Source organism: Eurytemora carolleeae, unplaced genomic scaffold, assembly GCF_000591075.1.
Source record: "Eurytemora carolleeae unplaced genomic scaffold, Eaff_2.0 scaffold730, whole genome shotgun sequence".
Lineage (NCBI taxonomy): Eukaryota > Metazoa > Arthropoda > Copepoda > Calanoida > Temoridae > Eurytemora > Eurytemora carolleeae.
In genome coordinates, this window is record NW_019396934.1 from 45557 (window position 1) to 73361 (window position 27805).

Sequence of the window (27805 nt, forward strand, 5' to 3'; positions counted from 1 at the left end):
CAGTTCCAGGGTTCAAAGGATATCAACTACATTTTCAGGGTACATAAAATACCAACTACAGTTCCAGGGTAAAAGGGAAACCAACTACATTTCCAGGGTACATAGGATACCAACTACAGTTCCAGGATACAAGGGATACCAACTACAGTTTCAGGGTATATGGTATACCAACTGCAGTTCCAGGGTACATGGTATACCAACTACAGTTCCAGGGTACAACGGATACCAACTACATTTCCAGGGTACAAGGGATACCAACTACATTTCCAGGGTACAAGGGATACCAACTACAGTTCTAGGGTACAAGGGATATCAACTACAGTTCAACTTACTGTCTATGGATACCATGTGGAGTAGTAGATTCAATATCGTCTTCAGCTCATCAAAGGATGAAAGCATTGAACAAGGATATATATATATCCTCAAACTAGTAGAATAGGAGAGTAGAACACGAAAAGAATTATTCATGCTTCGACTTACATTATATACATGTCATTACACAGAAAATATTTTTTCTAGTAATTAGTAATGTCCTTTTAACCTTTAAGGGTTACAGATCTATACATTAAGTAGTAATATCTGATCTGTCTCATAAACCCCTGGACCGATTTGCCTCAAATTTTGATTGGGAAACTCGAGAACCACGAGAATGTTAATAGTCTGGCTTAAAAATTCGAATTTGTGTAGGTTTGAATTTTAAAACAAGTTTCCAAGTAAAGTTAAGTTTTGAGAGTTTCTGTTATGAATTAAAAATAAAAGATAAAAAATTGAATTTCATTTTTTTGTTATTTGCATTCAAAATATCAAAACGTCAATCTGTTGCAGTGTAAAGTTTATTGGAAAATAGTTTTAGACAATTTAAAAGTCATCTGTCATTTTTTTTATCTGCAATAAAAAAACATGTATTAAATTTAGATGAAAAGTTTTTATTATCAACTGTATGAACTACATTTTAGATTTACAAAAAATTATCCATTAACATTAAAACAATATTGTCATAAATAGTCTATATATCAATCCTTCTCAACAAATTCATTTACAAAAAAGATTTTGTAGTTGAAAAATTGAAAAATTCATAATCAAAATGAAATTTATTTAATAAATTTTATTTATTGGAAGGGAGGACTCCCTTAACTAACGAATATCCACTGTTTGCAATGATGTTTACTCTCGCAGAATAATTGTAATCAAAAACATGATTTGAAAATTTATTTGAAGAGTTTTCAATAAAGAATAATCTTCACTCAGCAGGGCTTTGTAGGGTTGCCTGTAAAAGGGTAATTGTTCATATTTTTCAAAATATTTAAAAAAAACATTTTTTACCGCTAGCATAAAACTGAAGCCATTGACCCAGAGTTTGGACGCGTTATTTCACGGTGAAATGACTTAAAGTTGTGTTGTGATCCAAAATGATGTATTTATGTATATTTTCAAGTAAACAGTCCCTTCAAGAAAGTTTTTTGCGAAAAAAAAATAAAGCTTCTGTACATGTTTAGGAAAATATTATTTTATTCTATTTAGTGTTGTAGAAATGTATGGTAAAAAATGCGCAGGATTTATATATTAAATGTATTCAGTGTCTTCCTCAATAATTAAATAACCATGCAGTACATTTTTATACATATTTACAGAAATCTGGAGTACCACCTTTAAGCAAGAATGAAGATTGGGGGAGCGCTGTGCGCACCTTTTTTCTTTTTTACACTGACTTACTTATTTTTGACACATATTTGCATTAAAACTTCTTGACTCTTAAGAAAAACTAATTTGAAGGATTTCTAAACAATTTTAATTTTATTTTGTATGCTCACATGTTAGGGTACAGGCCAGTGCTTAAAAATTTTTTAAATAGCTAAAATAATTTTATTAAAATTTATTTTCTAAATTTAATTTTTTATTAACATTTGTTTTAAAAAGCAGTGAATTTATTCTTTAACTGCTGTATCTTCTTTTTTGCTGATCATACATCTGTTTTCTGTTCCTCTTTTGTAGATCTATGCTTTCTAATACATTGTAGATAAAAAATATGAATTTTGACACATTTTTTTAAGTTAAAGATCTAAAATTTAGATTATTTTGCGAAGCCCTTTCGAAATAAATGTGTCAATGCCAATTATAAATTGTTTTCTTAATTTTTCCTAGGTAGTTTTTTCAGTATTTTAAAAACCTCCCTAGCTCTCTTACTGTTAGAGTTAGAGATCTACATGAATATCTGCAGTGTTCTCTTACATGAATATCTGCAGTGTTCTCTTACATGAATATCTGCAGTGTTCTCTTACATGAATATCTGCAGTGTTCTCTTACATGAATATCTGCAGTGTTCTCTTACATGAATATCTGCAGTGTTCTCTTACATGAATATCTGCAGTGTTCTCTTACATGAATATCTGCAGTGCTCTTACATGAATAGCTGTAGTGTTTTCTTACATGAATATCTGCTGTGCTCTCTTACATGAATATCTGCAGAGCACTTACATAAATATCTGTAGTGTTTTCTTACATGAATATCTGCAGTGCTCTTACATGAATATCTGCAGTGCGCTCTTACATGAATATCTGCAGTGTTCTCTTACATGAATATCTGCAGTGCTTTCTTTAACAAATATCTGCAATGCTTGAATTGATGAATATAAACCCCGTTTCCATTTATAATTATCTAATTTTCTTCCTTTATAGAAAATCCGCAGTCTTACCATTAATGATTAAGCTGTATCTTCCTTTAACAAACATCTGCAATGCTGTATTTAACATTTACTCTCAGGTTTTCCCATAATTCTCAGGGACTTTCTCCAAGGTTTCTTCATAATTCTCCGGGACTTAATCCCAGGTTTTCCCATAATTCTCTTGGATTTACTCCCAGGTTTTCCCATAATTTTCCTTGATTTACTCCCAGGTTTTCCCAAAATTCTCCTGGATTTACTCCAAGATTTTCCCATTATTCTCCTGGATTTACTCCCAGGTTTTCCAATAATTCTCCTGGATTTACTCCCAAGTTTTCCAATAATTCTCCTGGATTTACTACCAGGTTTTTCCAATAATTCTCCGGGATTTACTCCCAAGTTTTCCAACAATTTTTCCGAGATTTACTCCCTGGTTTCTCCTTAATTCTCGTGGATATATACTCCACGGTTTCTCCATAATTCTCCTGGATATATACTCCACGGTTTCTCCATAATTCTCCTGGATTTACTACCAAGGTTTTACCATAATACTCCGGTACTTACATAATACTCTGGGACTTACTCCCCGGTTTTCCATTTTTCTCCGGTTTTCCCATAATTCTCCTGGATTTGGTCCCTGGTTTTCCCATAATTCTCCTGGATTTAACGATGGTTTTCCTTCAGATATTTACAGTTTTTTCCATTTTGTGTTTTATACTAGTAAACCCTGGTTTATAATGCGGGAAACATTGTCAAGAAAGGAAAAAAAGTCTCTCAACTATGATTTATAAAAAGATTTAAAATATAATTTCATTTACTACTTAGAATTAAAAAGAAGCAGTTTTGATTATAAATACTTAAGAATATGTGAGAAGCCAGAACTTTGGTTTATATAATCTCAGGATCAAGCATTGATCTTCATCTTATACAGACTTTTGGATTAATCTGATCTCTTTTCGATATTCCCTGGTGGTTTTACACTGCACAGAGAACTAAAATGAAGGGATGAAGCTTAAGGAAGATTAAGGATACTCCACACAATTAAGTTAAGTTTGACTAACATTTATACACACGACATATTTCCTAATTTTATACGCAAAAAAATGAGTTTTTTAGCAAAAACTCTGATTTTCTAATTTCATATATCTTTGCTATTTAAAACTTTTATTTCTGTTAGATCAAAGTAGTTAAGATAGAAAAATCAAAGGTTCCATTGTTAGGTTGCAAAGATAAAGGGATTAGAAAATATGAGTTTGTGGCAAAAACTCCATTCCTTTTCTGTGATTATTGTTTAATGCAGGTTGTATAGTATGTTAACATTAACCTATCTCTATCAAAAACTTTTTAAATCTATTTCCCTTTAAACTTTTTTTTTGTTACTTTGTCATTTATTTCAGTAATTAAGTCTTTACTTTGATGCATTGAAATTAATGATTTTATAAACCTGACTTTTTTCAAGGTTGAAGGACAAATCCTTTATCCAAGAGTCAGTTCTCCAGATTCTCCAGTTTCTCCAGGTTCTTCATTACTCCAGGTTCTCCAGGTTCTCCAGATTTTCCAGGTTCTTTAGGTTCTTCAGTACTCTAGGTTCTCCAGGTTCTCCAGGTTCTCCAGTTTCTCCAAGTTCTCCAGATTCTCCAGGCTCTTCAGGTTTTCCAAGTTCTCCAGGTTCTCCAGGTTCTCCAGGTCCTCTAGATTCTTGGTTCTCCAGGACTTCCAGGTTCTCCTGGTTTACCATGTTATCTAGGTCCTCCAGATTCTTTGGGTTCTACAGATTCTCCAGGTTCTCCAGGTTCCCCAGGTTCTCCAGGTTCTCCAGGTTTTCCAGGTTCTCCAGGTTCTCCAGGTTCTCCAGGCTCTCCCGGTTTCCCCAGATTCTCTAAGTTCTCCAGATTCTCCAGGTTCTCCAGGTTTTCCAAGTTGTCCAGGTTCTCCAGGTTCTCCAGATTCTCCAAGTTCTCCAGATTCTCCAGGTTCTCCAGGTTCTCCAGATTCTCCAAGTTCTCCAGAATGTCCAGGTTCTCCAGTTTTTCCAAGTTGTCCAAGTTCTCCAGGTTCTTTAGGTTCTCCAGAAACGAACCACGTCCAAATTTGCTATCCACTACATCCGGCTAGAAATCCCAATACTGAGAAATGATTGTTTTTAGAACCCAAAAATTAACCAAAAACCCAACTTCCTATACCTTGTATCTAATTACGTCTAAAGCCTACTACACATGGTCAAGAAGAAGGATGGGGGTTGGAGACCTTGCGGCGATTACCGCCGTCTGAACACCGCCACTGTTCCTGACCGTTAACCACTCCCCAACATCGCCGATTTTTCCTCACGAGTTAGTGGTTCGACTGTTTTCTCCAAATATAGTTAGTCGTTATCTAAATCCTCGTCTTATTGCTATCCGCCAAACATCCTTTTATTCAGTCTTTTCACTAAACCCAAATTTTAATAAATTTATTTATACAAAGTATTTTCCATAATTTTTCTTTATCTTTTAGAAAACAAATTTTTCTATTTATCCTGGAGAACAAGGAGAGGGAAAATACAACCCACAAAAAAGTACTTGTAGTACATAAGAACCTTGAAAACATGGATTGTCACAAAAACCTGAAGAACCTAAAAACCCAGAAAATCTAGAGAACTAGGATAACCTGGTTAGTAAATAGAACCTAGAGAACCTGAAGAACCTGGAGAACATGAAGAACCTGGAGAACATGAAGAACTTGGATAATCTAGTTCTCTAGGTTCACTTGGTTCTCTTAGTTCTCTAGTTTCTCCAGGTTCACTATGTTCTCTAGGTTCTCTAGGTTCTCTATGTTCTCTAGGTTATCTTGGTTTTCTAGGTTCTGCAGGTTTACCAGGTTCACTAGGTTTACTAGAGAGTTCTCTAGGTTCACAAAAGGTGATAAAACCAGCAGAATGAAGAGAACCAGGTGAGCCAGGACTAGGAGATAGGATTATATATTTTCCCACAATTAAAGTTACAATTATCTACTTTCTTCTTTCATAACTGCAGCATGCTTCCATCCGCAAACACCAGTTTGATACAACAATCAATTTCTCAATTCTCCTTTAATCTAAACCTTTCATTCTTTCTCCTCGCTTTCATTCGAACCCCTTCCTTCCTTTCTCCTTGATTCTTTAGTCGTCCAAATCCTTCTTGCTTTTCTCCTAACTTCTTCAGTCATCCAAACCCAAGATTATAATTATAACCATGTCCAAACCCTTCCTTTTTTCCTTCGTTTCAACTAAAAAACAGGAAGGAAACAGGAAGAACAGGATTGCGATGACGAGAGAAAACAAAAAAGGAAAATTAAAGGAAAGAGGGAAAAGAAGATGGAAATTTAATAGAAGTCTGGAAAAAGAAAAGAAAGGAAGGAAAGAAAAGAAAAGACGGGGAAAGGGAAGAAAAAGAAATGAAGGAATGAAAAAGAAGTAAAAAGAATGAAAGAATGAGAAAAGAAGGAAGTAAAAGTAAAAAAGAAAGAAAAAAGGAGGAAAAAAGGAAAAAAAAGAAGTAAAAAGAAAGAAAACGAGATTAGAAGGCTGGAAATGAAATGGAAAGAAGGGGAAGGAATATAGAAGGAAGGAAGGAAAAAATAAAGGTGGAGGAGTAAAATGGGAAAAAGGAAAAAGAAGAAAAAGGAAGAAAAGAAAAAGGAAAGGATATCGAAAGAGGGGAAAAAATGAAGAAGGAAGTGACGAAAAAAGATGGAGAAAATAAAGAAAAGGAAGGTTGAAAAAGGAAAGAAAGAAGAAAGGAAGGGGAAAGGAGGAGAAAAAATAAAAGGAAAACAGGGGGAAGTAAAGGAGGGAGAAGGACTGTAGACGGAAAGGAGGTGCAAGAGGAAAATTGGAAAGAAAAAGGAAAAGGAAGGTGAATATAGGGGATATTACTCTAAATATTAATTAGGTAGATTCTGTTTTACTCAATTAATTAGCCGGGAAATAAATATTCCCCACCTGTTATATATTTTATTTCCTAAACATCCACCAGGTTATAATGGTTTACACTATTTGTTTAGCTATTTCGTAAATGTAATATGGTAATCCTAATAAAATAGATAAATAGTTAATTAGCTATTTATGAACGTTTCGCATAAAAATTAAATAAGAAGGGATGAAAAACATATTTTTATTTGAAATATATTTAAGTTACATAAGAAATGAAAATATTGTATGTATGTCCCCAGAGACTCATAAAGAATGTGAGTATCCTACTTTCTGGTGTAAACATGGAATTTACATAAATGTACATTTATACAGTTAGTAAAAACTCCTGTGCTTTGTTATTTGTTTACAATTTCTTCCAAGCCTTACTGCAAAATTCTTAAATAGGATTAGTAAGTTTCTCTTATATATTTTGATCAGATTGTCTCTGTTACATTGATCTATTAGTCTCTGTTGTCTCTAATCTTGAAACATAGATCTATTAGTTTCTATTGTCTCTTATCTTGATCCAGTGATCTATTAGTCTCTATTGTCTTTGATTTTGATACATTGATTTTTTATATTAATCTTTATTTTCTCTTATCTTGATACATTGATCTATTATTCTCTATTGTCTCTGATCATGATAAAACGATCTATTAGTTTCTATTATCTCTGCTCTTGATACAGTGATCTATTAATCTGTGTTGTCTCTGATCTTTATATGTTAATCTATTAGTCTATATTTTCTCTGATCTTGATACATTGATCTATTAGATTCTATCGTCTCTGATCTTGATACATTGATCTATTAATCTCTGCTGTCTCTGATCTCTTAGTCTCTATTGTCTTTGATATTGGTACATTGATCTTTTATGTTAATCTCTATTGTTACTGATCTTGAGACATAGATGAGTATTATTATCTGTTGTCTCTGATCTTGTTACATGGATCTATTAGTTTCTATTGTCTCTATCTTGATCCAGTGATCTATTAATCTCTGTTGTCACTGATCATGATACACTGATCTACTAATCTTTATTGTCTCTGATCATGATACATTGATATATTAGTCGCTATTGTCTCTGGTCTTGATAAATTTATATTTTATATTAATCTCTGTTGTCTCTAATCTTGATACAGTGATATATTAGTCTCTGTTTACTCTGATTTTGATACATTAGTTTCTATTGTGTCTGATCTTGATACAGTGATGTATTAGATTTTATTGTCTCTGATAATGATACATTGATCAATTAGTTTCTATTGTCTATGATCTTTATACATTGATTTTTTAGTCTCTATTGTCTCTGATTTTGATATATTGATATATTAGTCTCTGTTTTCTCTGATTTTGATATATTGATATATATATATATATATATTGATCTATTGGTCTCTATTATCTCTGATCTTTACACATTGATATGTAAGTCTCTGTTGTTTCTGATCTTTATACATTGATATATTAGTCTCTGTTTTCTCTGATTTTGATAAATTGATCTATTAGTCTCTATTATCTCTGATCTTTACACATTGATATCTTTGTCTCTGTTGTCTCTGATAATGATATATTGATCTATCATAGTCTCTATTATCTCTGATCTTGATGTATCAATCAATACTACTGGGTCAACTGTATACTGAGTTACATTACATTAATAAACATATATCGATAACCAATATTATATATACATATATTATCCATGTACAGAGTCACACTGTCTTACATTATTCCACTTTACATTCATATAACAGCCTCCAATACATTGAAAGATGCAAGTACAAACTAAATAGGTTTTTGTACAATTCTTACACAAACTAAACTAAATTTTATTTTTCATTGAATATTTCTTAAAACATGTCTGGAGAGCTATTGAAAATTTATATGCAGGAACCAAACAAGTTTTTTTTTACTCTTTGATGTAATCGAAAAACAGTTGGAGGTCGCAATGTTGTACCAGTAATACTGAATAAAATTCACCGTGTCCTTTGTGTTCGGGCAACACAGGTTTTTCAGTATTTTTGAAAGGGCGTATGGATAAAACATTATTTGAGAATTAAGTCTTTGTCACAAACTCTAATCCCTTTATCTTTGCAACCAAATGTCGTAGACCTTGATTTTTAAATTATGAATTTGATAAAATAATCTAACTTAAAAAATATCATTAATTAAAACCATCAGGTTGCAAGGATATAGGAATTAATAAATTTGAATTCTTGGCAAAGACCCAATTCTTTTTTTATTTTATTGTTTGTCTGATTTTCTGTATGTCTGTTTCTTCCAATCTAAACCTTTAGATGATTAGGTGAAAACAATAAAGTTTTGTATTGTCTTTATATAGACTAGAAACTAGAAAACTTTTAATGATTGAACTAAAGTTGATTGTATAATCGATATATTATAATATCTTCTAATATACCATATAATATTATATCTTCTAATATACAATATCATATAATATCTTCTAATATACAATATAATATAAGATCTTCTAATATAGAATATAGTATAATAATATCTTCTAATATACAATATAATATAATTTCTTCTAATTAACAATAAAATATTTTAATATCAAATACAATACAACATAATAACTTCTAACTGCAATATAATATTATATCACAAAACATCTTCTAATATACAATACAATATAATATTTTCTAATATACAATATAATATAACATATTCTTTTATACAACACAATATATATTTTATTTTATCTCGCCTTCATAAACCCTTCTTTATATAACCTATTCTTCTTGAAACCTTAAAATACTATTTCATTAAATTTCCAACATTTTCCATGCTAACCCTCCCTCGCCGTCCTCCCGTACCGCCCTGCCTCCCTCTCTCTGTTAACTAGATGAAGAATGAAAGGTCGAGTAATAACAGTGGTCTTGCTGTCACCCCTTGATTGATAGAATATATATATATTTATATAGTCTTGTCTTTAGTTGTTCACAGATTGCAGGGTGTCTCTTGATTATGTATAGTTCAAAAATTACAGGGTGTCCCTGTAAACCCTATCTATCGGCCCTGCTCGTAGATGCTACAAAAACAGAACTGGAGGAACACAACTAAAGCACATAACTATTGAGTACTTTTTAATGTCTTAGAACAACTATCCTAAACATTCCTAAATTTTTATTTGAAAACGGAATTCTCATTTGGGTGGAAACCCAGTGGGTTCGTTTCCTCGTTTAGATGGCACTCCCCCGTAAATACATAAATAAATACATATATATATATATATATACTATGGAAATAGATAGATACATGTAGTGCATTACCATGATTACATTTCTATCCTGGATCTTGTGATTCAGCGGTTACTCTAAAACTAGTGATTTTGATTAATGAAAAGTACATCTAGTGGATTTTGGAATTTATTTAATGTTGTTTTTCTTCTAATTTTAGTTAGGTTAAACTAAAATAAATTAAAATATATATTAAAATGAACCAAAACAAACTTAAAATAAACTTAAATAAACTGCAATAAACTAAAATTACTAAAATAAACTAAAATAAATTAAAATAAACTAAAATAACCTAAAATAAACTAAAATAAACTAAAATTGTTACGCGAGCCATGCTGCGTGAAGAAAGTCTGTTTATCGCCCCTGCGTATTTCTGAGTTTCTCCTGAAGATCTGTACGGAACGTATTGTGAAAAAACTAGTTTAGGAACTGTTTACAGTCCGACTGCGCAGACACAAGATTTCTAGCGGAGTAGTAGTTATATTTATATTCAGTATATGTTTATTCGTTTTGCAAGTATTTTCCGTGTTCAGAATTCTGGGATCACCGTGGTAATTATTTTATATATATCTATGTTTATTGGTTGATTCTAGTATGTTTGATGATTATGTATTCGTTTATTGGTTCTAGCCACAGTTTTTTAATGCCTGAGTGGATTATTTGTTATATTTGTATGATTTTCACTCAAAGCTTTTTCTGTGGGTTTATTAAACTTGTTTAGATTGAAGGCTCAGAGAAATAAACGTTCGGAACCTTACTATCCTCCTTTTTATTATGAAGAGCGTTGAGAGAAGGGAGTCTTACGATCCAATCCTGAGAAATACCACACGGTAAATATATTAGGTCTTTAGGGAAATCGCTAAGTAGCGAAACAAAAATAAACTAAAATAAACTAAATGATCTTAATTAAATAAACTGCAATAAACTAAAATAAACTAAATAAACTGAAATAAACTGAAATAAACTAAAATAAACTAAAATAAACTAAAATAAATTAAAATAAACAAAAATACACTAAAATAAACTAAAATAAACTAAAATAAACTTAAATAAGCTAAAATAAACGAAAATAAACTAAAATACACTAAATTAAACTAAAATAAACTAAATAAACTAAAGTAAAGTAAAATAAACTAAAATAAACTAAAAATAAACTATAATAAACTAAAATAAACTATAATAAACTGAAATAAACTAAAATAAAATAAAATAAACAAAAATAAACTAAAATAAGCTATTATAAACTTAAATAAACTAAAATAAACTAAAATAAACTAAAATAAGCTAAATTAAACTAAAATAAACTAAAATAATCTAAAATAAACTGAAATAAGCTAAAATAAATTAAAATAAACTAAATAAACTAAATTGAACAAAAATAAACCAAAATGAACTAAATTAAACTAAAATAAACTAAAATAAACTAACATAAACTAAAATAAACTAAAGTAAACTGAAATAAACTAAAATAAACTAAAATAAACTATTATAAACGGAAATAAACTAAAATAAACTAAAATCAACAAAAATAAACTAAAATAAACTATTATAAGCTTAAATAAACTAAAATAAACTAAAATAAACTAAAATAAGCTAAATTAAACTAAAATAAACTGAAATAAGCAAAAATAAACTAAAATAAACTAAATAAACTAAATTGAACAAAAATAAACCAAAATGAATTAAATTAAACTAAAATAAACTAAAATAAACTAACATAAACTAAAATAAACTAAAATAAACTAAAATAAACTAAAATAAACTAAAATACTCTGAAATTAGCTAAAATAAACTGAAATAAGCTAAAATAAACTAAAATAAACTAAAATAAACTAAAAAAACTAAAATGAACTAAAATAAACTAAAAAAAATAAACTTAAATAAACTAAAATAAACTAAAATAAACTAAAATAAACTAAAGTAGAGTAAAATAAACTAAAATAAACTAAAATAAACTATAATAAACTGAAATAAACTAAAATAAACTAAAATAAACTGAAATAGGCTAAAATAAACTGAAATAAACTAAATAAACTGAAATAAGCAAAAATAAACTAAAATAAACTAAATAAACTAAATTGAACAAAAATAAACCAAAATCAACGAAATTAAACTAAAATAAACTAAAATAAACTAAAATAAACTGAAATAAACTAAAATAAACTAAAATAAACTAAAATAAACTAAAATAAACTGAAATAAGCTAAAATAAACTGAAATAGGCTAAAATAAACTAAAATAAACTAAAATAAAGTAAAATAAAGTAAAATAAACTGAAATAAACTGAAATAAACTAAAATAAACTAAATTATACTAAAATAAACTAAAATTAACTAAAATCAACTAAAACTAACTAAAGTAAACTAGAATTAACTAAAATTAATGACGTACCGTTGAAATGTTAAATGTTTTCAATCTTAACTAGCTGCAAATCGAAGAGCTATTTAAAGGAACACAAATATATATATATATATATATATACATCATTAGTAAACTAAATTGAAGAGAGAATGTCAAGTTTAACCTTCAGATAATCCTATTTGATGATATGTCATTAGTAAACTAAATTGAAGAGAGAATGTCAAGTTTAACCTTCAGAAAATCCTATTTGATGATATGTCATTGGTAAACTAAATTTAAGACAGAAAGTCAAGTTTAACCCTCAGATAATCCTATTTGATGATATGTCATTAGTAAACTAAATTGAAGAGAGAAAGTCAAGTTTAACTTTGTAGTTAGACTGAGAGAACTATAAAAAGTTGTAAATGATCTTATTAGGCTGGTTAGGCAAACTGTAGACTGTAGAATGTAGAATGTAGAATAAAGTCTAGAAGAATTAACTATTAAAAACTATTAAAAACTATTAAAAATCTAGAAGTTTAGTATCAGTGAAAGCTGGACAGTGGACATCTAGAAAGCTAGAAAGTAAGAAAATTAGAAATAAAATTGCATAAAAGTAAAAAAAGTAAGATCCGTAAATCTATAAAGAATTTAAAAAGGGAAAGCTGGATAAAATATAAGAGAAAGCTAGAGAACAACAAAGACAGAAAGCTAAAGAACTGTAAATACAGAAAGCTAAAGAGTTATAAAGATAGAAAGCTAAATTACTATAAAGATAGAATGCTATAGAACTATAAATGATAGAAAGCTAGAGAACTATTAAGAGAGAAATCTAAAGAACTACATAGATAGAAAGCTAGAGAACTATAAATATAGAAAGCTAAAGAACTATAAAGATAGAAAGCGAAAGAACAATATAGATAGAAAGCTAAAGCACGGTATAAATAGATGGCTAGAGAACTAAATATATAAAGCTAAAGAACTATAAAGAAAGAAAGCTTAGGAACTAAAAAAGTAGAAAGCTAAAGAACTATAAAGATGGAAAGCTAAAGAACTATAAAGAAAGAAAGTTAAAGAACTATAAAGATAGAAAGCAAAAGAACTATAAAGATAGAAAGCTAAAGAACTATAAAGATAGAATGCTATAGAACTATAAATGATAGAAAGCTAGAGAGCTATTAAGAGAGGAATCTAAAGAACTACATAGATAGAAAGCTAGAGAACTATAAATATAGAAAGCTAAAGAACTATAAAGATAGAAAGCAAAAGAACTATAAAGATAGGAAGCTAAAGAACTATAAAGATAGAAAGCAAGAGAACTATAAAGATAGAAAAGCTAAGGAACAATAGAGATGAAAGCTAGAGAACTATAAAATAAAAAGCTTTATAACTATAAAGATAAAAAGCTAGGGAACAATAAGAATGAAAGCTAGAGAACTATAAAGATAGAAAGCTAAGGAGTTATAGTGATAGAAAGCTAGAAAATTGCTAAAGAACTTTAAAGATAGAAAGCTAGGGAACAATGAAGATAAAAGCTAGAGAACTATAAAGATAGAAAGCTAGAGAATTATAAAGATAGAAAGCTAAAGAACTATGAAGATGAAAGCTAGGGATCAATAAAGATGAAAGCTAGAGAACTATAAAGTTAGAAATTTAGAGAACTATAAAGGTGAAAGCTAGGGAACAGTACAGATGAAAGCTAGAGAACTATAAAGTTATAAGTTAGAAAACTATTAGGATAACAATCTAAAGATCTATAAAGTTAGAAAGGTAAAGAACTAAATAGATAGAAAGCTAAAGAACTATAAAGATAGAAATCTAAAGAACTATAAAGATAGAAAGCTAGAAAACTATAAAGTTAACAAGCTAAAGAACAATAAAGAAAGAAAGCTAGGAAATAATAAAGATGAAAGCTAGAGACCTATAAAGATAGTGAGCGCCAGAACTGTTCTATACTATATATACTACTAGCTGAAGTGCCTGGCGTTGTCCGTGGTATTAAAAAAAATTAGATCTAAAATATATCAAATTTTTTTAACCTATGTTAACTCTCCACACCCTCAAAAAATTTCAGTCAATTAAGTCCAGCCGTATAATAGCTAACATATATTGAAAAATATATATATGAAACTAAATTTACGATATTAAAGTCAACCCACTCAACTTAGAATCTAAAAACCAAGTTAAGAACATTACCGCGGTTCTCCCGAGTTCCCAAATCAAAATTGAGGAAAATCGGTAAAGGGGTTCCCGAGTTATGATCGGACAAACAAACAGACACACAAACAGAAATTACAACTTTATATAATAGATATACTATATGTGTACTATAGTTCTGTACTGAAATCTATAAAGTTTAACTAGAACAAATAAAACCAACATTTAAAGAAAATGAACCAGAAACAGAAAATGACACCAATGTAAAAATATTTTCTAGTAATATTAGAATATTGAAATCTTCAGAGTTTTTATAAAGAAAGAAATCATTTTTATTGGAGCGTATCTCCACATTCAAGTGCACTAAAGAAATATATAAGTAGAGAGGGGAAGATTGGGGGAAAATATCGAATGCAAAGAGATACCAAACACCCTATTGTGTACCTTGAAATTCAGTGCCATAGAATTTTTCATTATCGCATAAAAATTCTCCTAATGCCCTAGCAGAAAATCCGCAAAATTTTAAAATGTAAAAAATGTAAAAATATGCAAACACTAGAATTGTTGATAGTATTGATAAACTCAATTATTGGGCTTTTTTTTGAGCTGCTCTAAAATAAACATGTTATTCTTTATGATGGTACAATAGAACCCATAAAAATGTTGATATAGGAAGACCAATGTTAGTCTTGAATAATGATATTAAACAGTCCAATGAACATGAATTACAACTATTGTGCAGTGTACACAGACACATTACACTTGATTTTCAAACTACTACTGGTAAAATCATTTACTTTATAACCACACCAAATACACATAAGATTACTTAATTGTCGTCTTCCTATTCCACAGTTTTATGAGTCTCACTGTATAGTAAAAGATTGACGCTGAGTTCATTTATGTATATGCAAATATTAATTCCTTTTCAGGGAACATTGCACTTTATGGGCAGAACACACTGATTTGTATTCAAAGAAACTGAAGACCACTAAAATCCACGTAGCTGAGAAAATTGTGATACGCTAAACTAAAGTGAATTTTATGGAAGATTGAAATATTATATGTTTTCAATTATAACGTCTTTAATTGGAGAGTCATTATTATTGTTTGGAATTTTTATAAATAAGGTCACAAAGTCGTACCAGTAAAGTCTCATAAATTTCTAGTTTAGTCCAGCTATTAGACCTGGCAATATTTAAAGTGACGCCTGGGACTTGCTCTGGATTTAATCCAACCCACTTTTACTTGTTTGTCGCCATAGACATTCACATTTTAGAGCTAAAACCCAATTTCTATCTTTATTCAATACTAATATGTTTTTAGGACAGTACATGTCTATTTTAGTTTAAAAATACACTCATCATAAATTTTTACATCCTGACGTCGTGGATGTTTGATATTTAAAATTATAAAATTCATTAGACTAAATATTCTAATTAAGATATATCAATTGTTTTACACTTTTATGTTGCAAAGATATGGAATAAGAAAATTAGATTGTGAGGGCAGAGGTTCATTTTAAGTCAAATAACGATATTATATCATAGAGGTCTTACTTACAGTCCTAATGCTGTTGCAAAAATAACATTTTGAATTAATTTAGTACTTTACCTGTTTCAATTTTCATTCATTAAAGCAATGATACTAAATTTATATTTGATAAACAACTTTTTTCTTAAAATGTTTTATTATATTGATCATAATTAAAGTGACTGTAAGCGTAATTTCGAGTGACCCTCCATACAAATATGTCAATGCCCGATTCACAACAGTACCCTTAAAAGCTTTGTCTGATCAAATATGAATTCGATTTCAAAGTTGGGGTGTCTCACTTTTTCAAACTTAAAAAAACGATAAAGTCCCATTATATTAAACCTTTTGTTCCGCTCAGATGTGTATTTTCTGTCCAACGATCCATCAAAAACTGGTTGTGTTTTGAATTTCGCGGATTTATGAAAATAAAATACATCCCATGTTAATTTTGAAGTACTAGCCTTTTAGTGCGCTTCTTGCCCATCTTTTATTTTAAATGTGAACATGTTCTCTTTGTGTACATCGTAAAACAAAACAAAAAAAAGTTCGCGGATTTTAACAAAAAAATTTCGTGGATTTTCAAAATTTTCAAAAATTTAAGAAAATTAAATTTTGATGGAGGTAAATATTTGAAATTTTGATCATTCATAAATTTTCCCTGGGGCCACGTGAGGTCCCACGCAAAATTGGGTCTGATCGGTTCAGCCGTTTTGACGTTTATTGGATAAAATAAACACCCACCCAGACACGCTAAATTTATATATAGATAAGACCGTCCAATAGAAAAATATTGAGAATAGAAAAATATCTCCGAGAATGGATTGAATATTTTAATATTCCGACCTTCTGGGGGGTCTTTGAGCTTTAAGGTGGACTTAGTTGTGTTTTAAATCCTAAATATTTATGGTTTTATGAGTTATCTGAAATATATGATCAATTCCTTTAATGAAAGAGGATGAGAGATTAGATTAAAATACACGTATTTATATACTGTAGAATTTGAAATTTTTTTTTATAAAAATAACGCTCTTTTGGTTATAATTATAGCACTGTACATTCCAGTTCAATTCATGTACCGGGCCTTATTTTAGCAAGCTGTACTGTACACCTGTACAAATACAGACAATATGAGGCAAAACTGGACAGTAGGCCAAATAATGACTCCCTCCTACTGACATTAATATGATAGACGAGCAGGAAAAGAGCTAAGATTTGCAACTTTTACAAAGAACTAGCTTGGGAACCCAGCTTTTCCTGGAAGTAAAACAAATCATTTTTAACCATAGTTAAGATAGAACCCCGTTCCCCAATCAAATTTGAGTCAAATTTGTCAAGAGGTTCAGAAGTTATGATCGGACATACAAACAGACAATCAAACAATTATTACAGAGTTACCCGTAAAGGATAAAAATGTTAAGACGACCTAAATCTCTTCAAATATGTCGTTTACAAGTTAAATTAAAACGTCTGTCTTGAATATAGTCTTTTAATAAACTATTAAATAATTTTGCAATGAATTAACAAGTTTAAAGTTGTAGGGGATCAAGGAAACAGACAGTAATAATTCCCCACAGTCGTCTCTGAAGTCTCATTCTTTGCGGGTATCCCTGTAATGCATAATCAGGCTTTATCCTTGTATCCTTGTATCCACTGAGGATCGTCATGATAGACGTGAAACATTATGTTTAGTATAATTCTTTTTTTAATAAAAATGTGAAGTTAAAAATTGAAATATAATATATCAATATATATATGAATTATGTATATATTAAGATATATATAATATATCAATATATATTTTTTATTAAAAAAGAATTATACTAAACATAATGTTTCACGTCTGTCATGACAATCCTCAATAGTTACAATTCTTTGAACAAGATATATATAATATATCAATGTATATTATATATAAAGATAGATCTAATATATGTGTCTTGTACTTTAAATGCTAATTTGCTAGAATAAATCCTTTATCCAACTTTTAGACATGATTCTATTTTTTTCTTCAAAAACTGAATAAAAAAATATTTAGGTAAATGGAAAATTTTTGCCTATCTGCTAAGAAAGTTAAGGAGCTCAAGTGAGGGTAGAATGGGGGGTGGATGGTGGGGGTCAGGAATGTTGAGTATTGTATGTCTGAACGTTGTGTGGGGGTGTTTGTGTGTGTGTGTGTGTGTGTGTATAACTGCAGTGGTGTATAGCGCTGTGCCCCAAGATCCTACAGAGGTCGGGTTGTATATATATCCTCTAGTCTAGAGTAGTCAGGGTTGGACCAGGGGACGGTATGGTTCTAGCTCCGGGATAATACTAGAACACACTATCCTCTCTACAGCTTGGATACCAGGCATGCTCAATATTAAACTGTCAACCCAGCAATATACAACTGTGTAGAACAGATTTTAAACCACGTGAGATTATAAACCTGTGATAAAATGAACGGTGGAACACCCTATCTTGTACCATGGCCTGCCATGCACCTTCCTTTGCCCGCCCACCTGAGCAAGCTGACCGGGTTGCCCCACATGCAACCCCAGCAGTTCACCCTCCCCCAGTTTACCCACTTCACTCTGCCAGGGGGCCAGGTGTACCCAATAAACCAGATGACCCTTCCCCCAACCCTCTTCACCCAAAACATGGTGACCCATCTACCCAAGATAATAATGCCCCCAACGGTAACATTTATTTCCCTTTTAATTATATTTTTCTTATTTTGACTTACTCAAAGCTTGTGGTGCGTTGGTTTAATTTGATTGGTTAATATCTTGTACACTAAACACTGAACAGGTCATAGAGTACTTTTTAAAGTACAGTGAGTTTCAGAACAAGAATACCTTAATGTCTTATTTATTTCATTATTCAAAAAGTGTTGCAAGTCTTTGTTAATGAGATTTTTAAAGCATTGAATTTTTGTTTCCTTGGACAATACACTTTCCCAAAGACTTAGTTTTTCGGAACTCACTGTATCTGCTGTATGATATTGTATAACACTGTCCTAAGAAACCTTTTTATTCGAATATCACTACTAAATTATTTCGAAATTATAAACATTTTTCGAAATTACAAACTTTTTTTTCGAAATTATGATTGTTATGGTTATATTTCAAAGGAATCAAGTCTTTGCCACAAGCTCAAATTTTCTAATCCATATATCTTTGCAACCTGAAAATGAAAACGTTTGATATTTCAAACTTAGAATATTTGATCTAACATAATTCATAATTTTAAATATCTAAGGTCTACGACATTGGGTTGTGAAGATATAGGGATTAGAATATCAGAGTTTCTGGCAAAGATTCTATTTCTTTCTAACATTTAGTTCGTAAATTCGAACAAAACGTTCGCAATTTTTAAACACTTTTGGTAGACTGATTTTACAAGCAAAATGTACGTATGTAATGTATTATTATATAAAGTAAACATTGGCTGTAAGCCTGGTTCCTTGGTTCCTACCAACTTCATGCAAAATACAAACATTAGATTACGAAACTAGACATGATACGAAAAGAAATAAGGTTTTATGTTATAGGAAAAGAGAAACAAAGATTTTTAAATTTAAAAAAAAGAAAAAAGTTTTAAAAAGTTTAACAAAAATTGTTAAGTGAGGGGTTGAACAATAAGAGTAAACGTTACTTCTATATATACAAAGCAGTAATCTTTGTCTCTTTGTTTGTTTGTCCGATCATAACTCATGAACCCCTTGACCGATTTGCCTAATAATTTGACTGGGAAACTCAGTAGAACCACGGGAAAGGGCTAGTGAAGGGGTAGCTAGGGGAAGGAAAGGGCTACTAGTGAAGGGGGAGCTAGGGGAAGGAAAGGGCTTCTAGTGAAGGGGGAGCTAGGGGAAGGAAAGGGCTACTAGTGAAGGGGGAGCTATGGGGAAGGAAAGGGCTACTAGTGAAGGGGGAGCTAGGGGAAGGAAAGGGCTACAAGTGAAGGAGGAGCTAGGGGAAGGAAAGGGCAATGGAAGGAGGGAGAACGAGGGAGGGAGAGCTAGGGGAAGGAAAGGGCAATGAAAAGAGGAGAGAGAGAGGGGAAGAAAGGGGCGAGGAAAGGAAAGAACGTATAAAAAGAAAATTTATGGTTTCTGAATTTAAACTATTTCAATTTAAAATAGTAAATCCTAGCTATATACAATGTAAAGATAGTAGAAACTGCCTAGAACATTAAACCTATTCTTTCCGTCTAAATGAATTTATACTTATACACAACAATACTAGCTGTACAGTGTTAGGGGAGGGGGCGGACTTTAAAAATAGTTGAATGAAAATGTTGCCTTTTTATTATTATTTTATACTTTAGCTCTCCTAGGTTTCCTGATATTGAGTAGTTTCTTGGCTCAGGGAGCCACTGAGCTAGTTTTCCTTGAATTCTATATACCTGCATAACTTGTATCCTTGTATCTATATACCTGCATAATCAGGCTTTATCCTTGTATCCTTGTATTCTATATACCTGCATAATCAGGCTCTATCCTTGTATTGTATCCTTGTATTCTATATACCTGCATAATCAGGCTCTATCCTTGTATTCTTGTATCCTTGTATTCTATATACCTGCATAATCAGGCTTTATCCTTGTATCCTTGTATCCTTGAATTCTAAATACCTGCATAACTTGTATCCTTGTATTCTAGCTTTATCCTATATCCTTGTATCCCAGCATCCTTGCAATCCATGTATCCTTGACTCCGTGTATCCTTGAATCCTTGTATCCTTGTATCCATTTATCTTAGTATCCTTGTATCCTTGTATCCTTGAATCCTTGTATCCTTGTATCCTTATATCCCTGTATCCTTGTATCCATGCATCCTTTTATCCCTGTATCCTAGTATCCCTGTATCCTCATATCCTACAGAAAACCCCGCTGTGAAATTATTCGAATGTTTTAAAAATTTACATTGAACTTTCATTGAACTGTTTACATATTCAAAAAAAGAAAAATGTCTAAGCTAGCTATCCTAATTATTTTTCTATCCTGCTAAAAAAAAAAGACAACCCAATTAATTGTCTGATATCGACATTTTATCCATCTTCAATATTTATTCAAATCTTCCTTTATAGTAAACTCATTCATGTATAAAACCCATTAATCATCCGTTCATCCGGAGCTAATACGGAGGATTCATCCCACTCATACACACACGTATTTACAATCAGATCCGGAGCATCTCTTATACAGGATGAAACTATCTTTTATACAGGGTGAAACTATCTTTTATACAGGGTGAAACTATCTTTTATACAGGGTGAAACTATATTTTATACAGGGTGAAACTATCTTTTATGCAGGGTGAAACTATCTTTTATACAGGGTAAAATATCTTTTTTATTTTTCATAAAGGTTAAAACTATCTTTTATACACGGTGAAACTTTCTTTTATACAGGGTGAAACTATCTTTTATCCTGGGTGGAATATCTTTTATATCTTTTATACAGGGTGAAACTATCTTTTATACAGGGTGAACTATCTTTTATACAGGGTGAAACTATCTTTTATACTGGGTGAAACTATCTTTTGTGCTGGGTGAAACTATCTTTTATTCAGGGTGAAACTATCTTTTAAACAGGGTGAAATATCTTTTATACAGCGTGAAATATCTTTTATACAGGGTGAAACTATCTTTTATACAGGGTGAAAACATCTTTTATACAGGGTGAAACTATCTTTTATACAGGGTGAAATATTTTTCATACAGGGTGAAATATCTTTTATACAGGGTGAAACTATCTTTTATACAGGGTCAAAACATCTTTCATACAGGGTGGGTGAAATATCTTTTATACAGGGTGAAACTATCTTTTATACAGAATGAAATATCTTTTATACAGGGTGAAATATATTTTATACAGGGTGAAACTATCTTTTATATAGGGTGAAACTATCTTTTATACAGGGTGAAACTATCTTTTATACAGGGTAAAATATCTTTTTTATTTTTCATAAAGGTTAAAACTATCTTTTATACACGGTGAAACTTTCTTTTATACAGGGTGAAACTATCTTTTATCCTGGGTGGAATATCTTTTATATCTTTTATACAGGGTGAAACTATCTTTTATACAGGGTGAAATATCTTTTATACAGGGTGAAACTATCTTTTATACAGGGTGAAACTATCTTTTTTGCTGGGTGAAACTATCTTTTATACAGGGTGAAAACATCTTTTATACAGGGTGAAATATCTTTTATACAGGGTGAAACTATCTTTTATACAGGGTGAAAACATCTTTTATACAGGGTGAAACTATCTTTTATGCAGGGTGAAACCATCTTTTATACAGGGTGAACTATCTTTTTACAGGGTGAACTATCTTTTATACAGGGTGAACTATCTTTTATACAGGGTGAAACTATCTTTTATACAGGGTGAAACTATCTTTTACACGGGGTGAAACTATCTTTATGTCCAGGGTGTAACCTTTGTATCTCTCCTAGTCCTATGTGAAAGGTTGTGTGTTGAAAACCAATACTGGAGTTGGAAACCAGGAGAACATCGTTAAACCAATATTTTAAGGGAGTTATCATGATTTTTAAAAGGGGGTGCAAGATCAAACATTTAAAAGGAATTGAGTTTTTATCACTGACTAGAATTTTCTATTTTCCTTTATCCTTGCAACTTAATGTCGGCGACCTTTGATGTTTCAAACTATGAATTCTATTTTCACAAGTAATCCAATTGTTAGAAATATCAAAGGTCTTCACCATTAGGTTAGAAATATCAAAGGTCTACACCATCAGGTTAGAAATGTCAAAGGGATCAGAAAATATGAGTCTGTGGCAGGAACTAATTTCCATTTTAGCAGATTCGTGATAATTTTATTTATTTTTATTTTCACGCAAAAAGTTTAAAAAGTTAGTCTAATATATATTCTCTAAATGTTTGAATCCTTAATTTTCATAATTGAATCTATTAGAATTTAAAATCTAATATTAAGTTAGACTAAAAACTGCAAAGTTTCAATGTTAGGTTCAAAAACCAAAAGGTTCGATTTGATCTTCTGCTAAAATTAGTTCTATTTAATGATTTATATAATAAGTAAAATCATTTTAATTCTCTTCATCTACTCCCTGTAGTGATTCATGCATTTTGAATCATAAGATTTCTCTTTACAAAACTTTATTTTAAATGCATTCGGTGCTTTATCACTGGAATCTGAATTTTGTAAGACTTTAGCATTTTTTCTCCAAAATCGATAGTTTAGTTTTTTTTGCTTCGAAAATGCTAATTCTTAAAATGTAGTTCCAAGAAAATTGATAAATTGATAAACACACTTCATTTGATTAAAATCATGCATTTTGCGCATGCTTGAATACCTTGCCTGCTGGTCAAATATTTGTGCATTTAAATGGCCTATATATCTCTCACTACCCCCCCCCCCCCCCATCTTTGCAATTTCTTCTTCACAATTTCGTCTCCCTTTCCCCTTTATTTAATCTAACAGATTCCATCTCTATAATAAAGTTTTAAAACAAGCGAAAGTACGCTTGTCTTACTAACAGATTACAAAAATTCTAAATATTATAAAGATGCTTCTTTGCTTATGCTGATATGCTGATATGAATCTTTGCCTATATGCATATATGCATCTATGTTAATATAAACCTGTGTTTGATGCATCTATGCTTATAAGCATCTATGTTTGTAAGCATCTATGCTTATATGCATCTATGATTTTATGCATCTATGCTGATATGCTTCTATGCTTATAAGCATCTATTCTTATATACATCTATGCCTATATGCATCTATGCTAATATGCATCTATGCTAATATGCATCTATGCTAATATGAATCTATGCTAATATGCATCAATGCTAATATGCATCTATGCTAATATGCATCCATGCTAATATGAATCTATGCTAATATGCATCTATGCTAATATTCATCTATGCTTATATGTATCTATGCATATACAAATCTATACTTTTATGCATCTATACTTATGTGCATCTATGCTTATTTCCATCTATGCTTATATGCATAGATGCATACAAGCATCTATGCATATACATCTATGCTTATATATGCATCTATGCTTGTATGCATAAATGTGTAAATGTATGTAGAGTTGAATATAGAACTCTATAAATTAGTTTTATTGTGATTTAATTAATCCTTTCAGCTCTCCAGCCCCCAGGAGAACCAGACCATTAATTACTTTATTTAATATTTCTTTTTGAAAATTATTTGAAACTTAATTTGGGACATCCTAATGTATGAACCCTCTGACCGATTTTCCTCCAATGTTTATTGACTGACTCTTTAGATCCATGTGAATGTTATAAGCGTGTATTTAAAAATTGTTTCCCAGGCAGTGTAAATATTAAGATTTGAGAGGAATGTAAGTTTAAATCTAGGTTGAAATATATTGATATTCAACCTAAATCTATTCCAAAGTTAAACATTGTTCTTAAAGGAACTTATTTCAAATAAATCCATCTAATAATCTGATTCATGCATCAATTGATCAATTTCCGATATTTATATTTTGTATTGTGTGGAAGTAGATGAATAAAAAGCAATATCTTCACAGAGACCTATTCATACAAATAATGTGTAAGAAGATCAAACATCTTATTATTCTAGTCTATTAATATGATTATTCTTTTATTTCTCCGTTCTTCTATATTTTTATTTTTAACTTTGTGGATTTTTTTATTTCAAATCCCCGGATTCTCTGTTATTTTTCGAGGATTTCTTCACTTTCAATAAAGTTTCTTACTTTTTATCTAACTTTCTTTGTTTGATCCAAGCAATAAATTTCACTTTGTTATCTTTGAATCTTGAGAAATATCTAATTTCCTTGAAACGAATTCACTGATTCTTCTCTCTTTTCTCTCGTAAGTTTAATCCAGTGTAAAAGTAGAAGCAATTTCTATTCTATAGATAGAAGGTAGTAAACCTTGTCTTGCCAGATACACTCAAACCTTGATCATTTAAAGGGTCAATACACAAAACCTGCAAGATATCAAGGAATCACTTTAACTTGATTGAAATAAAGGGAACATAAACTTAAATCTTGATCATTTAAAGGGTACATACACTAAACCTGCAAGATATCAAGGGATCATAAACTTTAACTTGATTGAAATAAAGTGAACATACACTCAAACATACACCATTAAACATAAAAAGGGATCACATACTTAAACCTAATTCCAGAAACAAGCTTGATTACCTAAAGGGGTCATGCACTTGAACCTGGTTTCAACAAAGGGATCGTATAAAATTCATAAACCTCATAAACAAGTCCAAACTTGAACATATAGAGGTAACAGAACTGATAAGTTCTCAAGGATGGATAAGTTATCTAGAACAGAAAAGATATCCAGGACGTATGAGCTATAAAGGTCGATAAGTTATCTAGAACAGAAAAATAATCCAGGATGTATGAGCTATAAAGGACGATAAGTTATCAAGGACGGATAAGTTCTCAAGTACGGATAAGTTATCAAGGACGGATAAGTTATCAAGTACGGATAAGTTATCAAGGATGGATAAGTTATCAAGGACGGATAAGTTATCAAGGATGGATAAGTTATTAAGGACGGATAAGTTATCAAGGACGATAAGTTATCAAGGACGGATAAGTTCTCAAGTACGGATAAGTTATCAAGTACGGATAAGTTATCAAGGACGGATAAGTTCTCAAGGACGGATAAGTTCTCAAGGACGGATAAGTTCTCAAGGACGGATTCGTTATCAAGGACGGATAAGTTATCCAGAACGGATAAGATGTCCCGGACGGATGCAATGTGTGAGAGGATATAAAGTCAATGAAGAAATTGGCCTGGATTTTGCTTAACTTTGCCCAAACTACCCCCCCCCCCTCAATCCATTTATTCAATACCTCAGCTCTGTTCAACATTAGATTAGGATTATGTCATCAAATAAAAAATAGTTTAAGTTGATAATACAAAAAGAGCAGAAGATTTAACGGATTTGAAAAACGGATTTTTAATTTTTCTTCTCTTACTTAGAATCAAAACTCAAAAAAAGATACGAGGTCACAAAGTCGTTTAAGTAATGTCGCATAAAGAAATAGAGTCTTTGACACAAATTCAAATTTTATAATCTCCATATCTTGGCAACCTGATGGTGTAAAATTTTGATATTTCAAACTTAGAATATTTGATCCGACAGTATTCAAAGTTTGAAATATTTAAGGTCTACGGCATTAAGTTGCAAAGATATGGGGATTATAAAATCAAAGTTTGTGGCAGAGACTCAATTCCTTTCTTTCTGTCTACGGGACAAACAGAGATTACTCCTTTATACTCCTATTGATAGATATAACAATATATAAAGACGAGACCTAAAACTATTTACTGTAAAGATTATGATTAGCTAGAAAATTTCTCCAATTATATATAATTGTGATAATTGCACAGCGAATCCATTAATTATAAATAAAGTTGGTTTTTACCATGGATCAGACCTGGAGTAAACTTAAACCCGTCCCAAATTTAACCCCTCATAAACCGGAGTGTACTTGAACCCTCGCCCAACGCCCAGAGTAAACTTTAACTCCCCCCCCCCCCCCCCATACCCAGAGAAAACTTGAACCCTATTCAAAAGCTATGGTTCTATACCTCAAACCCGTCCCAACTCTACACCCTGCAAGATCCGGAGTAAACTCGAACCCTGTTTCAAAGCTGTTTCCCTTATACCCGAAGTAATCTCGAACCCGTCCCAACTGTACACCCTCCCTTATTCGTAGTAAACTTTAACCAGGACTCGATTGAAAAAAGCTCAATCCAGTCATATCAATCACCTCTTAAACCTGGGGGAAAATCTAACCCTTTCCTAATATAAAAATCTCCCAGTACTTTTTTGGACGAGGAGTAAAGCCCAAACGGAATTCCTGTTCCAACCGGAGTAAAAACAAATAATAAAAGACCTAGATCTAACAATCAAATAATAATAATTCCCTTCCCTGGAAACTTTTATAGTTTCTCCCCCCCCCCCTCCCCGGCATAGATTGGGACAGAGTAACAAGTTATCAGCTAGAGGCTTATCCTCAAATTAAGAAGATTAAATCGATTTTGAATAAATTAAATTCAATTCGTCAATTTAACTTTATTATTTGAACCAGCCCGGACAATAATGAAAATACTGATGAAGTATTAAATAAGATTCTGGTAATAATTTGTCCAAAACTTCAGAAAACTTTAAACAAAGTTTCTATGATTAGTGTTCAAACTTAAAATCTTGAACTAGAACCTATATTTTATTAGGGGGGGTGTATTGGAGAGGGGGGGGGGGGTAATTGTTTTATTGCTAATAAATATTTGAAAACTTTTCAAAGATAATTTATAAATAATTGCAGTTTATTTTCTGTTTTTGTTATTGTAGAAGCCTGGTAATTGATGGGTCCACGAACCATGATTGATAGAAAATCGTTGAATTAATTATATGTTCACCAATTAAACGACCGCCAATGACCATTGACAAAGTTTAGCCTTTTCACCGAATTTTTTTGTGTCAGTATTGTGAGTTTTTTTCGGATTTTCTCTTTTTCCCTTTAAAATATTATTGATTAATTAGTGTTAATTAAGATTAAGGGTAGATGAAGAAAAGTATGTCAATAAAAAAACTGTTGCTCTAACTAGAAAGGAAAAGGGAGAAACAATTACCATAATTTACATAAAAGGACTTGATTACTCGCCCCAAACTCTGGTGGTCAACCTTCTATATCTTTGCAAGCTGATGTGGTACAACGTTCATATTTTAAACTATGACTAATTGATCTAGCTTTGAATTGAATTAAGGAAAACGAGAAAGTAAAAAGGAATGAGAATTGAAAGGATTAAGGAAAACGAGAAAGTAAAAAGGAATGAGAATTTAAAGGATTAAGGAAAAAGAGAAAGTAAACGAATGATAATTGAAAGGATTATGGAAAAAGAGAAATT

The 27805-nt window shown here is 31.0% G+C and overlaps 1 protein-coding gene across 3 annotated transcripts in view; it reads left to right on the forward strand.

Moving 5' to 3' along the window:
• Window positions 1–18134: 18134 nt before the first annotated feature.
• Window positions 18135–27805, forward strand: part of LOC111710288 (RNA pseudouridylate synthase domain-containing protein 2) — a 48989-nt gene continuing 39318 nt past the window's right edge. For 2 of the 3 annotated variants that reach the window (XM_023484340.1, XM_023484341.1), the window contains exon 1: window positions 18136–18557. In XM_023484340.1, coding sequence (XP_023340108.1) covers window positions 18318–18557 — 240 coding nt within the window. In that variant the 5' untranslated portion in view covers window positions 18136–18317. Of the gene's footprint in view, window positions 18558–27805 lie in introns of all 3 variants that reach the window. The other variant, XM_023484339.1, reaches the window with a different exon arrangement.